Source organism: Salminus brasiliensis, chromosome 2 (assembly GCF_030463535.1).
Source record: "Salminus brasiliensis chromosome 2, fSalBra1.hap2, whole genome shotgun sequence".
In the NCBI taxonomy this organism is placed as follows: domain Eukaryota; kingdom Metazoa; phylum Chordata; class Actinopteri; order Characiformes; family Bryconidae; genus Salminus; species Salminus brasiliensis.
This window is the reverse complement of record NC_132879.1, coordinates 50760461-50776702: the sequence shown is the minus strand read 5'-3', so window position 1 is coordinate 50776702 and position 16242 is coordinate 50760461. Positions and strand designations below refer to the sequence as shown.

The following is a 16242-nucleotide window of genomic DNA, read 5'->3' as shown; positions in this document are numbered from 1 at the left end:
AGCATTGTTTCTCTAGTTTTATTGCTGCTGTCAGACAAAAAATCTTGTATCTCCAAAGTTACAGATTGAGCTTTACAGGAGAAGGAAAAAACCTTCTTGATGTTCCATGGTTGTCAATGTAAAAAATTATACCTTATACCTTTATATATTATATAAAGTCTTTTGGAGCATTTCTATTGATCCATTCGTCACAATATTTTAAGACAACATTCACATTTTGTCAAAAAGTGAATAACTTTAATAACAGTTATGTATATATTATTGCTGTCCAATGAAAAAGATGTATCTCCAAAATGTTGACTTTACAGGAGAAGCAAAGAAAAATGTTCCTAGCTTTAAATGGAGGTCAGTGTAAAATAAGAGTTTATTCCAAGTTATTTAGAGCATTTCTATTGGTCTATTCATCTAGAAGTATTTATACAGTGTACAGAGCGGCTACAGGTTTCAAACCATGGAGAAAAGTAAAAACAAACAAAAATGATTGACGCTGATTCATTGGACAGAAGTGATATACACATTCAACCCAGTTGACCAATACCTTTTTTTTATTATTTTTTTTTTTTTTTTTACAGTGGGGTAGGTGATGTCAGAGGTTTCAAGAATATAAAAAAAATCACCTAGGCTTAGTCTTAGTTTAGAACAAGACATGAAGAACAAATGTTGACAAATTAATCTCAAATATTCATTTCACCAGATGGAGGGAGTATTTTTTGCCTGTTGAACTCATGGAAGACCTACTTAGCTGATCAGCTGAACTGTGTGCTGTGGCTATCTGGCCAGGATGTAGACATTTCTGCAATGCATCATATTTGCAAGTGATCCTCATAAAGTTAGCTCCCTTTATACATTCACGGAGAAGTGTGCCCACACTTGACCTGCTGCCAAACATCCATAGTCACTGATGTTACAATCTAGTTTCTACAGCAGCAGATGTTCATTCCGCTGCAGGCCATTTGCAGAACCATTGTCCATCAAACTGCAATGCAGGCTGGTTTTCTACAGATAGATTAAGCGTGGCCGTGAATTAAATTACACTGCCATCGGGAAGCCTTCCTTAAAAAAATAATGAAGAATAAAAACTTTATAGACTGCCTAGGCACAGTCTGTATCCTAAACACTGCAGTTCAAATGCTACTTGTGTTCAAAGGCTACTTAAGGACAGACAGAGTCCAGGCTTTAGGCAGGTAAGTACTCCACAGGTTTCCAGTATCTTGGATAATAATTCTTAATAATAATTCTGCCGGTGTGTGAGGTCAGTTTAGTGTCACTGCAGACGCTCCTGAGCCACCACCCCCCCTCCACCCACTGATTGTTTTGTTAATGCGTAATGGCAACTTGTCCCGAGCACATCCACACAGAATAATGTGGAGTAAGTGTTTCCCGTGTTAATGCGAAAACCCTGCGGATTCGAGCGCCGGGGGTAATTGACCCGCTGTATGGCAAATGGAGCGTGAGGATCGAGCGTTGATGAGCTTTGGATGTGATGAGCCTCAAACAACCCCAGCTTTTCCTGTACCGCCACATTAGCGCACTCTTTAGCATGCAGACGGAAGTTTCCATACAATCATTTTTGCAAATTCATGCTTGTGTTTAGATGTGTGTGTGTGTGTGTGAGTGAGTGAGTGTAATTGTGTGTGGGTATGTGTGTGCTGGGGGAAGGCGGGGAAATGAAAGCATTTGCTTGAGCATCGCGTCAAAGCACTTGATGTCTCATGACTAGGGACCTTCAAGCTAAGAAGAGTCTCTAAGTAATTTTTAACACTGTTCAGGAAAATGTTTAGGCAAATGTAATGAATATCGTTCAGGTCCATTCATATTTATGAAGGTGTTTCTCCAGGGCTTTAGAAAAAGTCCTCACGCTGTGGACTGGTGTAAAGACACAGTTATATATGCACTACACTCTTATGGTTTGTCACATTTATGTTCAAAAAGCACACTTTGTCTGTGAATTGTGCTTTTACCAGTGTCTGGGACAAATTACCAACTGGGCCAAAGGAGCATGAGCCACTAGGGAGCTTGCAACCAGTATAGACTCAAAAATAAAATAATAAATAAATTAGAATCTCTCTCTCTCTCTCTCTCTCTCTCTATATATATATATATATATATATATATATATATATGTATATAAAATGCAGAAGCTCCTGAGTCCCCCCACCAGATATATAGCAACAGCACAGGTCTAGTGCCTCTGCTGGCTGGTTGCAGTATGATGTGTAGTCTTGATGATGTTTGTGGACATCCTTTCTAATGAATGAATTAAGAAAGCAACATATTTCATATTGCAGCCACAGATGTGCAAATGCATACACACAGCTTGTCTAGTCCCTGTAGAGAAATACTGTCAATAGAATAGGACTGATAAATATGAACCTACTAGAAGCATTGAGCTGTGGAGCAGAGGAACTGTGTTCTCTGGAATGATGGTTGGTGCTCCATCCAGTACTTGAGATGAGTTGGAGAGGGGTTAACGATGAGGTGGGGCGGTGATCATCCAACATCCTGACCTCACTAACACTCTTGTCACAGCCCATTTTCATTCTCATTTTTCTCCTCTAAACTTTTCTTTCTGTCTTTATTGTGTAGTTCCAACTGTTAGTTTCTCGGTGCTACTCTGTGTCACTTTATAAGTTATTTTATTCAGGTTGTTGAAATGTGTAACAATTAGCATTATTTGCTGTAGTGAAGCTGCACACCGAAATCAGTGTTAAATAGATTCAGCACTCCAATGTACATCGAACAGGTAGCTAATTACATTAGTTTAAGACCATTCAGTAGCTAACCAAGCGTGGTGGATAACACTGCTTTCCCTGTGGCAGACTAGGATTTGATTCCCTGCACCAAGACTCCTTGGGCAAGACATTCGCCTACATGTGGAACATGACTGAACAAGTAAACCACTCTGGATAAGAGCATCAGCCAAATGCTTGACATGTAAATTCATCAGGAGATAATTATTTTGCCTGGAAATGGTCAAATTTAGCCTGTTGTTAGTCTGCAGTTACCTCTCTTTTTCACTTGTTCTCTGGACTGTGACATGACCCCAGAATGATATAATCAGGTCTGACTGGGAAGCCGCTGCCTTAGCTGAAATGATAATGAGATTCGTAGTCATCACTTTTTGTGTGATCTTATGTAGCAGTGCTTTGACTGACAGGCTGGAATTCTATAATATGATTTATGTAGTTTAGCCTTCAGCTGTAAAGGATCTGACTGATCAATGAACAAAGTCCAAAAAGTTCCCTAAATTACGACATACAGTTCATATATACACTAATCAGCCATTAGATTAACACCACCTCCTTGTTCCTACACTTTTCCACTTTATCAGCCCCACTCTGCATGTAGGAGCAGTGTGTAGTTCTATAATTCCAGACTGTATCCATCTGTTTCTCTGAATACTTTGTTAGCCTCAGTGGTCAGGACCCCACAGGACCACCACAGAGCAGGTGTTGGTGGGTCATTCTCAGCACTGCAGTGGCACTGACATGGTGCTGGCTTGTTAGTGTGTGTTGCGCTGGTGTGAGTGGATCAGGCCTCAGTGTCAGTATCAGTATTGGACTGAGAACAGTCCACCCACCAGAAATATCCAGCCAACAGCTTCCTGTGGGCAGCATCTTGAGACCAGAGCTCCTGTGGTAGTCCTGAGGGGTCCTGACCATTAAAGAACAGGGTAAAAAAAGGGCTAATAAAATAAAAATCTGTGAGTCAGTGTTATGCAACAGCTATATTATTATCAAGTTAGTTTAAACACAACTACTATTGCTATCACAGCTCTAAGTTCATTGAAGTTCAGAAGGTAATTCTGTCTGACTTTTAAACAGTACGTCCACCCTTGATTTCAGAGGGTCTACTGCCATCCCAGCACAAAAATACATGTTGATGGTTAATAATGAGCATGTGGAGGCGGGGCTTGGTGAGCAATGGGTAGAAAAGAAAGAAGGAAATCAAGAGCTTTTCTGCATTGGACAGTGCTGGCATGCCCAGTGGGAGTGTTAACATCCAGAGGGGTCACTTCCCACTGCTACGTAATAAAGGGGAAAAAACACCACTATTTTGTCATTAATTGAGGCGGAGTTACAGATTACAGAACTGAATTTTCCACCACTTGGGGACGCACATGCCAGGTTTGGAAGAGCAACACTTGAATTTAGTGTAATGAAAAGATATGTTTAGTAATCTAACTGGAACTCCCTCTCTGTTCATAAGCAGTGCACTGCTCTCTCTATCTGAACCCTAGCTGATATCCTCATTACTGCACTGTACACCTTGTTTACATGTGTGATGCTGCTACAATACCAGACTGGCCTACCTCAGCATACACACTCCTGACCTCCTGTTTTGCACTATATCATACGCACAACACATCACATCACTGTTATTTATTCCATTTTACTATTTTACATCAGTGTAGTAACCTAGTTTGCACCTTAATCACCAGCCTTTATGCACATATTTGTAAATTTACAAGACAAGACAAGACAACACATATTCACCATTAGTGTTGGATGCAGACTGACACATCCGTGCAGTGAACACACACATACACTCTAGTGAGTAAACACAGAGTGACAGTAAGCACACATGCTTGGAGCAGTGGGCAGCCATTGCTGCAGCGTCCAGGGAGCAGAGAGGGTTAAGGACATTGCTCAAGGGCCCAAAAGTGGCAGTTTGTCGAGCCCAGGTATTTTGTATGTTTTGTACTTATTGTCTGTGCACCCTGTCTCATGTCTGGTCTATTGTCCTTGTAGTCTTGTACCATGTCCCTACCTATTCTGCACCAGAGACCTAACAGTGTTTCGTTGAACTTGCTCAGGGTGTTAAGGCATAATCACCTTTATCCTTCTTCAGGCTGCCAAGGCATAATCACACCTTGTGGGACCTACCAAAAGACCAATGATGAGCATTCCAACCTAATAAAAGCTTCACTCATGGTGGCCTTGCAGACCTTTAAAACGAATTATGCCCACCTTGGATGCTCCAGCAGGGTGCACAGTAAGGGAACGGACACTGAGACCACTCAGGTGAAATTACAAGTAATACATGCAGAACTCCTCTGTGTTGATGAAATGCCACCAGAATTCATGCTAGTAAGGCAAGCCGTACTACCTGCAGCAGAGGCCAGCTGGAGCGGCGTTTCTGTATAGTTCTCAGCTCCATCCTGCAGTGCCCCCTCCACATTGGCTCGAGCATCCAGCAGCAGCTAAGATGAGCAGAACATAACAGGGAAAAAACAGTTATGAAATAAAACACACCAACGCTGAGCTTGCTGTGGAGCTGACTGATGACCTAAGTAGTGGGGTTGCGCATTCCTTCATGCTTTCCATTATCTAGAAGTGAGGTGACAAGCTAGATCTGGCTTTACTTTCTGTCACTCAATGCTTAAAAGGGGGAGAAACCAATCGAAAGTATCAAGAAAGAAAAAAAAGATCACTAAAAAAAGCAATTACCTTCATTGCTTCATAATGCAAACGCCTTCAGTTTAAAGGATTACTCATACAAGGAAAGCCAAGGAGGAGGATTGCATTTCATTGACAGTATATGTCCTGTGTTCTTGTTTTCCTGGCAGATCAAGCACTCCCAAGTGTATGTTCTTCAGAGATCCAAGAGCTTTCAGAAGAAAGCATTTCCTGCTCTGCCTTTCCATTACTTCTGGGGATTAAAATTGCTCCTCTGTGGTTCATCAGAATGAACACTCATAGCTGTTGAGGGCAATTTAGTATGTGAACTTTTTTCCCATGGGGAAACTATAGAGATATCTTTAGCTTTACCGTGCTGCATAAATGTCTGCAGTGAAATCGCTCTGTCTAGTCTGGCCCACTCAAGCGTCTGTCTCACTGAGGTCACTGGAAACTACTAACAATACTCCCTGCCTTGTGCCTGAACACTCAATACTTTCTATAAAATGCTAAACTTGTATTCTACTAAACTGGGCCTTGCTAGTCAGCCAGCAGACTATTCTTGACCAAACACAGCACAGTTAAGGCACTGATGGGTCAGTTCAATAACTACAATGGTAAGTTATCATGGACAGAAACCGCTCTAGATGTTGTTAGCTGATGCAGAAGTTGTGGCTGGGGCATGGTGGTATCTGGTCATGAATTATTTCCTATCTGTGTAACTGACCCGTTTAAATTTGCTTAGCTTTACTAAATTGAAGTTAAAAAAAATATGTAGTTCACTCATACTTCAAAAATGAAAACTGCAGATTCACACATACCTCTTAGTAATCACTTTGATTACCAGCAATCGTTTAGTCTTGCCCAGCATTACTAAACGAAGTAATGCTATCTGGCCCGTTCAATCTAGGCTAGCTTTCTTAATTTTCCTAATCTGAGCCATGTTACCGGACCAATTCAGCATAGTCTAATTTTCCTAACTGATCCATTTAATCTATGTTAACTGACCAATGACCAATTCAGTCTAGCCCAGTTGACTTAATCATTTCAGCAAGACTAGCTATACTGAGCTAACCTGTGGCACATTACCTCACTCATTCAATCTGGCCTGAAGAAGAACATCCAGGCCACAGCAGTCTAACAGGGGAGTGTGGAAGGGGTGGGCTTGTTTTTGTTGCCATTATTATTATGTTAGAGCATAATAATAATTGAAGGAAAGAGTGCAGAGGTGGAAAGGCATTGAGTCATTCACGTCGTCACTACCTGCACGACAGGGACGTGTCCGTGCAACACGGCGAAAGTGAGTGATGTCCCCTGCCTGGTGTCGGGGTAAACTGAGGGGTGCCTGTGTACTGAGCTGGGCACCTGGGAAGTCATATAGGGGAGGTTCAGGGGGAGACAAATAGCATTCAGCCATTAATGAGTACACTGTGCTTTCAATTGGAGGAGGAAGAAAAAGAGAAGCAAAGGAGGAATCAAAAATAATCCAAATAAAAAACAAAAGGAATGCGTAAGTGGAGTGTTTGAGCGGAAAAAAAAGTCGGAGACAGTTTTTTTCTGCCAACGCTGGACAGTTAAGGAAAAGAAAAATGCCTTGCTTTTCATTTTTTTTTCTCAATTTCCTTCCTTACTCATTATTATATTAACCCACCCCATGCCGGTAGCTAGACTTGCCTTTCCTTGCTCTCACTGCTTTAGCAAAAGATCTGACCATAACTGGAGGCAGCATACTCTCCCGCTGCTGGGTTCTTTTGGAATTTTAAAGACAGTGACAGACAGGCTGCAGGAGAGATAATTGGCAAGGAACGCGTAATGCTGGAAGACTGGAGCGAGTGGTGACTCATGAGCAAAGCGCCAAACGCCGCATGATCGTCTCATCTGGCCTTATTGGCCTTATCCTTGAGCTGGGCAGAAATATCTGTGGTTATTCGTGTGCCATTACACTGGGCAGATATCTCTGAACGGCTGGACATATGTGACCTTTCAAAAAACTGACAGTCCTGAAAACATTCCTTGAGATGTAAACGTCAGACCCCAACCTATTACCTGTCGGATACTTCTGTTCCGACAACACTCCATAAATTGTAAAACACAGGCGGTGACGTCACTGAGCAGGCGCTTGGTGTTTCATTCGAGAGTCACCCTCTTTCCACTAGAAGACACAAACTTTGACAAAGTGTAACGGATATACGAGTGTCACATGACTTCAGTTCAGAGTCAAAAACATGAAGCAAATATTACTTCTGTTATTACAGTGACTGCTTGGATGCAATGGTGTAGCACACGCCTCTGTAGGCCTTCTGATTTGAAAAATGTATTATTGCTAGTGCTGTCAACGTAACACATTAACACGTGATTAATCTGCAAACTTTAATGAAAATTAATCATCTTACCAATCTTACTCTCTTTACAGAGCTTAGTGACGCATTAGCGCTTTTTTTCAGCGATGTAAATACAGCGTCGCTACTGTTGAGCTCAGAGGGTAGATTACACTTTATTTATGCAGAAATATGAATTCAAGGGTGTCATGATTGTCAAAACAACTAAGCATGTCTGTAACGCATTGTGGCAATAACCATTGAAGCACTTCCCTTACCAAATATACTGTTTATTGATTTTATACTGTATTATTGCTGTTTTATGCTACGGCAGAGAGGCTGTGTTATTAAAAGTGAAGATCTGTAAGAACTGAGCCGTAGCAAAAAAAACAACTAACTGGCACAGCAGTGTGGAGCTGTCATTCAGCTAACCTAGCCGCTTATTTTTGCCTCTTACTGTTATTCGGCTTATCAAAAATCAAACAGACATTTTGCTTGGTTTAGAAGAACTGAGTTGTTTGCGAACGGCTGTAAGATGTTTGCAAATATTCCCAAGGACCTTCCCTGAGACATCCAGTATATACTCCTAAACTGGGTCAAGACTTTGGTTGCTAACTTCATCTCGGGCTCAACTTTGACATCCAGTGAACTTTGACATTAGAGTTTACATCCACGACCAATAGACCTCTTAAGGCCGAACCAGCTCTGAAGCCCCAAAAAAGAGGAAATGCTCATGCTAGCTGTTTCTGAGCAAAATCGGTTCTTCCCCACTGGCTCTACATAGGCTTACAGAAGAGAGAGACTGCACAAGCAGTTCCATATTTCATGCAAGTAAGCCAGCATGTTCATCTAGGGTGTTAATGTCAGGAATTTCACACTGATTTCATGTCAGCGTTTTCTTCTACATTCTGAGTGCAGCCTTCTCACCGCCACTATTGTATTATTGTGTAGACAACATACCTTTATTTACATGTAACCACTGGTCAAACTGCTTTTTTTATTTTATTGTTATTTTTAGTTGTTGATGTATTTATTTTTATATTATTATATAATATTATGTAATATTATCTATTTATTTACATATATTTTTTACACTGGTATAAACATAAAAGCATGCTATGTATCAAAAGTAAAACTGTTTCATGCTTTTATTGAAAGCATGAAACACATTTTTTAAATTATCTTACTTGTGCGACACAAGTTGAAATGTCAGATTTGGCTATAGTGTGGCTATACAGTGTGTCTATATCACACACACACACACACACACACTGCCATGGTCCTACAACGTGAAGGTCTACTTGAATCCCCATAGCCACAACATCCTAACCATGATGGATGCCTGTGTGCCTCCAGTCTCCTCTTTTTTAAAAACCAAAATAATGGTCACCCTATATCTACTGTCTATTGGCCTTAAAAATCAGAAGCTGCCAGAACAGTTCATTGGAGCAAGGCCACTAAAGAACCACTTTTGGCTACGTGAATATCTGTACAATGGACTGTCCTCATTTTTTCTAGATGTAAATGAGTTCTTATGAATTAGATGTAAATGCTCAACTACTTAAGCTACTCGTTACATTTCTCAAAGAAAATCTGATAGATTTTGGGCTTCCTTGCAAATTCATATCAGTGTAAAACAAAAGGGCCCATAACTATGCCAATTCACATTTGTCCAAGAAGCAGTACTGCCCATTAGTCACTCCATAACACAGAGTTTGCTGAGAAAGGTTAAAGGCATGGCGCAGTAGCTAAAAGAAATATGCCCTGACCTTTTTTTCTTCCATTGAACAGCTTGTTTTGAATGTTTAAATGGTGTCTATGCTCATTTTATGTACTTCCACCGGATTAAACCTTTGCTTCCGCTTTTATTTGAGAAAGATTTGAACTCATCACCCTTTCTTTACCTTCAGTCCAATGTCTCTGTAGGCTACTTTTAACACCCCCCAAAAAAGAAAAAAAGTGTTGGTACCACTAGTGCAATAACACTACTAATAAGGTTGATGAATGCCTGAATGGTTGAAAATGAGTTAATTAATGTTATTAATTAGGTCATATATATCTTACAACCCATTAATAAGATGTTCTAACAGATATGCATAAACCAGGGCCAACAGTGAACTGCTGTTTGCCAAATATAGAGCTGACATTCATTACCTCTCTTAATTACAAAAAATTACATTAATTAAAAAAATTCGAGCGATGCCCTAGAGCAGGGGTGGGCAATGGGGGCCACAGTCCAGCACAGTTTGCTCAATACCTTGCTCTACCTACACCTAGTTACTAAATCTGGAAATGAAAAGGTAAGTTGAATCAGGTGTGCTTGAGCAGGTAAAAGTGACCGGAGCAGGTAAAAGAACCATTTTTAATAGGGCTGTGTGAGCGTGAAGAACCTTTACCCTTAAGTACAGACTCAACCATTAAAGGTTCCTCACACTCTCCTTTACGGAACCAAAAGTGGTTCTTCTATGGCCATTGCTGCAAGAACCTTTTGAGTATGACTGAATCACTTTCGCTGTTTACACTGACACTGTCAGCCTGTGGTCAAGCAACTTCCTCCCCCCTCTCTTGTTGAGAGGGTCCTCCACGTTTGGTTAGCGTGGCATAGTAGCACACTACACCAATAAGAGACTCCTAATGCTATATTCACCTTCCTGTGTTACATGCTTCACGTGTACCATAAATGCAAATGTACATTTTGTGCTACACCAATGCTTTCTAATGGTTTTAGAGCTAATGCATCATGTGATCCACTCTGAATTCAGATCTACAGGAGATACTTCATGCTTTTGACCTAAATGTCACACAGTAAGTTAAGTGCATCCACTTTAAACCATTGCTAATGGTGTTTTTCTTCCCTAAACACTGCATTAAATGTAAGGAAGAAAACGCGCTTCGGTCAATTACATACAGTGCGCAGAGGTTAAAGCAGACGCACTTTGAAAGCAGCACCATTCACTAGACACTTTCTACAGTGCATGCTGATAGCACAGGAAGAGCACAGAGAGGCATACTGCGACAGAACACGTTAGTATTTACTCTACAGTGAGGACAAGGCAAAGACGCACTGCATACTGACAATTTAGTACTGACCAGATGCCCCCTTTGGTTGGTAGATACTGACCTCACTGTTGATATCTGCCCCAGCATCCAGCAGCATCTGCACCATGGCTTCATCTCCCCGAACACACGCATACATGAGTGGGGTCATCCCCTAAACACACACACACATACACACACAAAGCAGAAAGCACAGAAAGGGATTTAATTCTTTAAAAAACAGCAGAAATTCAAGCACTTGCTAAAGCTTTTGAACCTTAAGCCTCACTGTCGGTGGGCAGAATAGATCTGATTACCCTGAATTGAAGCCACAGTGAATATTGATTATGCCACAGCTGCTGTTCTTGGCCGGTAAATTGCTTATATTATGCTCTTTTTGGTTTATGTACAGGACAGACACAGGATTGAAACCGCGTTACTCTCAGACCCAACAATAAACATCAAACATTTAAATAAACATTTAATAATACTAAACATAGAAATTGTATAATATTAATTAGTAGGAATGTAAGAGTATAAAGTTTGTTAAATCATAGACAGAGGTCCCTGTCATTAACAAAGTGGTAAATTGACATTATAAGTTGCTGCATATGCCACTTTAAAGTGTATGAATAAAGTATATGGATAGAGAAACCCTGAAATGACATAAAAAGTAAAGTGACATAGGCAGCAGATTAAATGTATGGGTATGGTCAGTGCAAATATAAACAGTAGTGCAAATCGGAGCTTATAGTCTCTTAAAGTGACATGTGCATAACCAGTTCTCTCCAGTTCAGGGACGAGGGTGGACCGAGCTGTCCCTCAGTCTGCTGGTTCTAGCCTGGAGACTCCGCAGTCTCCTCCCTGATGGCAGCGGGCTGAAGAAGCTGTGTACAAATTCTCATCTTTGAACTACGGCAAACAGCAGGGAAAAATCAAAGCCAGTAACTGTAGTGTTAAAGGAGCGAGCCTAAGTCCTTTACTGTGTGCTGGGTAAACACTAATACAGACTTCAAATATAATTACTTCCCAGACTGCATACACTCCACACTGTTGCTGTCATGCAAAAACCTTGGATCTCCCGTCTTTGTCTTTTCATATTTTGACAACTGACATTTGAAACTGTCAGTTGTTCTTTATTTCATGATGAATAGACCAATAGAAAGGCTCCAAAATGGCTTAATAAATACAGACTACATTCATTTTACATTGACTTCCATTAAAAGTTAAGAAAGTTTTAAAGCAAATTGCCCTTAATATTGTTTTGTGTGACAGTGACTATATGTTGAAACTAAGCCTGCTTGAAACCACCATGTTTATCCAGAATTTTGTTGGAGTTTCTGTCTCTACTGTCCAGGGAAGTAGGCTTTCTACCAGATATTGGAGCATTGCTGTGAGGGTTGCATTGCCTGCATTCAGCGACGAGAGCGTTATTGAGGTCAGGATGTTGAATGATCACCACATCACCTAATCCCCAACTCATCCCAAAAGTACTGGATGTAGCACCATCCATTATTCCAGAGAACACAATCAGTTCCACTGCTTCATGCCTACCTGAGTCCTATTCTACTGGCAGTACTTCTCTACAGGGACTAGACAAGCTGTGTGAGTGCATTTACACATCTGTGTCAGAAATGGGTGCAACTTAAAGGAGCTAAATGCCTTCATTAGAAGGGGTGTCCACAAGCATTTGGACATGTAGTGTATAGCGGTCACCAAAGCAGAGTAGCAACCACCTATGTTATTCTAAAGGAAATAAAGAGACTGCAATATGCAAAAATGATTGATTTTCTGTGACTAAATAAAATCACAGAACAATTGGAAGTGAACTTTAGAAGAGAAGCAGTATTTATAAGAAAGGTACAATAAGGGCCTTTTACAATAAGCAGCCCTGTTTTGCACTGCTCGCTAACAGCATTCCAGTAAAAAAAGGAACATTCAAGGCCCAAATCACTAGAAAATGCTTCATTCAGTCTCATTCTCAAGTGACTTTTCTGTTTTGCAGTATGATAATAGGACCTGGAGAGATGTCTGCTAGACTGAAGAGAACTGAAATCAATCCCAGCTAGACACACAAATCACATGCTCTCATCATATCCCCCTCTCCTCACTATTCCTGCTTTCAGCCTGGTGTCTTTTGTGTAGTTCAGAGGCAAACTAGTGGGAGCGTTATCGCTTCAATATGCAATTAAAACAAGGCGTAACTCATAGTATACTCAAGTAGCTGCGTTTAATCTTGTATTTTTATCTTTGCTGTTTCAGTGTGTGTATCGCTGCTGTTCTTAAAATGAAATTAACACGGCTCCCAAGTGGCACAACTGTCTAAGTGCTGACCTTTTCATTGGGAGACGTGCCACAGTAATCAGTGGCCATGAGTCAAAGAGAGCACAACTGGTTTCACTCTCTGTAGGTAATTGTGACCCTCCCCCCATCATTTAGGGGCATCGATGCTAGCCGAAGCAGGTGTGTGTTAGCTGACTGACAGAAATGGCAGTTAGTCCAATGTCTAATGATGTTGCGATGTTGCTTTAGCAGCAGTTTAAAAATGTGGTGGTTATATTAACAGTTCTAAGAGAGAGCGGGTGACAGGCTTTAGCCCCCCAGCTAGACAATTCATGACACTGGGAGGAAAATCTGGATCTTTGTACTAGACAGGATTGAGGTAAGTCAGCTTTGCAAAAAAGAACTAATTAAAAAACAAGCAAGAATGAACAGAAATGTACCGTCTTATTAGTTATCTAACCATTTAGGCCATGGTGCAAATACAGTTATGCCAAATGAAGTACAATGACTTGGACATACACTGTATGTCTAAATGTTTGTGGACACCCCTTCTAATGAATGCATTTAGCGAATTTAATGTGCAGCTGTATAGGAATAGGACTCTCTGGAGCAGACAAACATGAACATATCAGCAGCACCATGCTTGATGCCAGGCATGGGCTAGGTGTGTCTAACACTGTTGAACTGTATTATTTGGAATGATGGCGGTGCTTCACATCCAGTACTTTTAGAATGAGTTAGGGATAAGGTGGGATGTTGATCATGCAACATCTTGACCTCAATTGCGCTCTTGTTGCTGACTGCAATCAGCAAGGCTCCAACATCTAGTAGAAAGCCTTCTTCCCTGGACGGTAGCGACATATACACCAACAAAAGCAGGACACACTCTTATTTAATACCCTTGATTTCAGAAGAAACATGAATAAGCAGGTGTCCCAATACTTTTGTCCCTATATTGTAGACATGGCCGATTATCTAATGTCTCTCTAAAGCGTAACTTAACTCTCAAGACCTCACAAACACAACAAAGTTTCCACACTGCTTCCTGAGAAATGTCAGAAAAGCAATGTCAGGCCTTATAATGTACAGCCAGTGGGAGGACATGGATTACTGGTATCCATTAGACCCATGAGTGTCAACAAAGAAGTCCAACACAAACAGAGGCTTAGAGAAATCTGAGGGATGTCAATGTTTTTTTTGAGATCGCCTTCTCCCCAAGCCTTCCTGATTGAACTTCAGAAAGTTGTCTGGAAAGGAGGAAAAATGAGATTGGGAGTGTGAGGCTACACCATTGAGAACGGCTTATCTAGATTAACACCTGCTTCTGTACATAAGAGATAGAGAGGGTAAATACATTTAGCTTATGTCACGGTCATCATTCGATGTTTTGCGACCTGTAGGCAAATATGGGCTCTTATACATAGAAGCGAAAATGTCTGTGGTGATTTCTGAAAATGTATATAATGACTGACCGCAAGTAGTGGGGTAGCTGCTGTATATGACCAGTAATAAGGGTCAGTTTCATCCAGAGCCAGAGTTTATTAGTAATAGCTGCACTTGGGAGAACAAACCTAAAGGTGAACATACACCATGCAAATTTGGCTTCTTCAGGGTGCACCCATTGCTATGGTTACAACTATTTGCAAGATGTTTTCAGATTACATGTTTCGAAATACATGCTGTGGCTTCATTGTACAGCTTTCTCTATCCTACTACTAATGTGTGCTTAGGTGTGTGTGAATACGTTCTCATTAAGTTTAACTGATCAAATTAGAATTGCAATTTTTACTCATGGGCTCCCCTTACAGTTGTGGAGTGGAACTTACTTGGAGTCCACTTACTTGGAGCCCCTTCAGGAACATCTTTAAGCATGCAATTCTGGACGAACTGAGAGATACAGTACTGCCACTGAAAGTAAAAGAAGTATGTGGACGGAGGCGGTAGAGTACCTTTACAGGATTTTACACACATATGACTCGGGTTACACAGCATTGGGAAGTTCTGGTAAAAAGACTCTTCCACCAGAGTTACAAAGTGCAGTAGCAGCATTCCAGCTCGGAGTGCCAATGACGGAGACGCTATTCTCCCTATTAAAAGTCAGTGGAGCATCCAAAGGATTTTTTACAGCTGCTATTCTACGGTAAGATTGCTACACAATGTTGCTTTAGGGGTGTCAATTTATTTTTTTTTTTTATTTTTTGGGTTTCTTTTGCTGTTTGTGTTGTCCAATTGAGGGTGAGGTCAGGATATATGTGAGGAATAATTAGCCAATATCTTTACTATTCTAGTGGTCAATTTAGATTTTTTTGTTATAATAAATAAATAAAATAAATAAATAATAATTTAAAAACTAAAGTAAATAAATAAAAAGGTGCACCCATTGTTCACCTGTGCACACACAGCTTGCATAATCTCTAAAGCACTGCCAATAGAATGGGATACCCTGATCACCATGCCTGATATAGAGCAGTAGAACTGTGCTCTCTCGAGTGATGGAGCACTATCCATTAGGGATGAACAGAAGTGGCTCTCGGGATCTACAACTAATCATCCAGCATTAGTACATGGCTTCACTGGAATTAGAAACAGCAGTGCCACAGATTTAACCCCATTTAACACATTTGTGGGTGAACACACACGACACACTCACATCCTACTGAGAACACACACCCAGAGCGGTTGAGAACTGAAGCCCAGTGAAGTGGACTTGGGAGACTTTCCAGTCCCAAGCCCACTTCAATAACCTTTAGGCCAGGGATGGGTAATGGAGGCTGGAGTCCAGCACAGTTTACTGATTTCCCTACTATAACAGATCTACACAGCAAATGTACTAGTGTTGAATCAACACGCTCAGTGTTAAATATACAGTGTGAGTGTTACATTCTATTAGTGGTAAATTTGATGTGTACTAAACCTGGCGATTTAACAGGTGTGCACAAAACTGTGCAGGAATCTGGCCCTCCAGGACCGGAATTGCCCACCACTGCTTTAGGCTTTGGCTGCCCACTAGTGGCTTAATGCAATCAGATTCTCACAGGAGTTTTTCATCATCTTGTGTAAAAACTGCAGCACAGAGGGAGACATTCCGCATTACTACCTCCAGAAGGAACCTTGGATGAGAAAGTGTCTATACAGCAGGTGTCTACAGACTTTTGAGCATAGTCTTAAGTAAGTGTTGCAGAGATGTGCTGGAGACCACTTTGCTC

General features: G+C 41.0%; 1 protein-coding gene across 1 annotated transcript in view; it reads right to left on the bottom strand.

Moving 5' to 3' along the window:
- The window catches only part of btbd11a (BTB (POZ) domain containing 11a), a 248887-nt gene that overhangs the window by 14118 nt on the left and 218527 nt on the right, over positions 1-16242 (bottom strand). Inside the window, exons 6-8 of the mRNA XM_072673081.1 lie at positions 10839-10928; positions 6663-6764; positions 5110-5203 (exon numbers count right to left, since the gene is read on the bottom strand). Coding sequence (XP_072529182.1) covers positions 5110-5203; positions 6663-6764; positions 10839-10928 — 286 coding nt within the window. The remainder of the gene's footprint in view (positions 1-5109; positions 5204-6662; positions 6765-10838; positions 10929-16242) is intronic.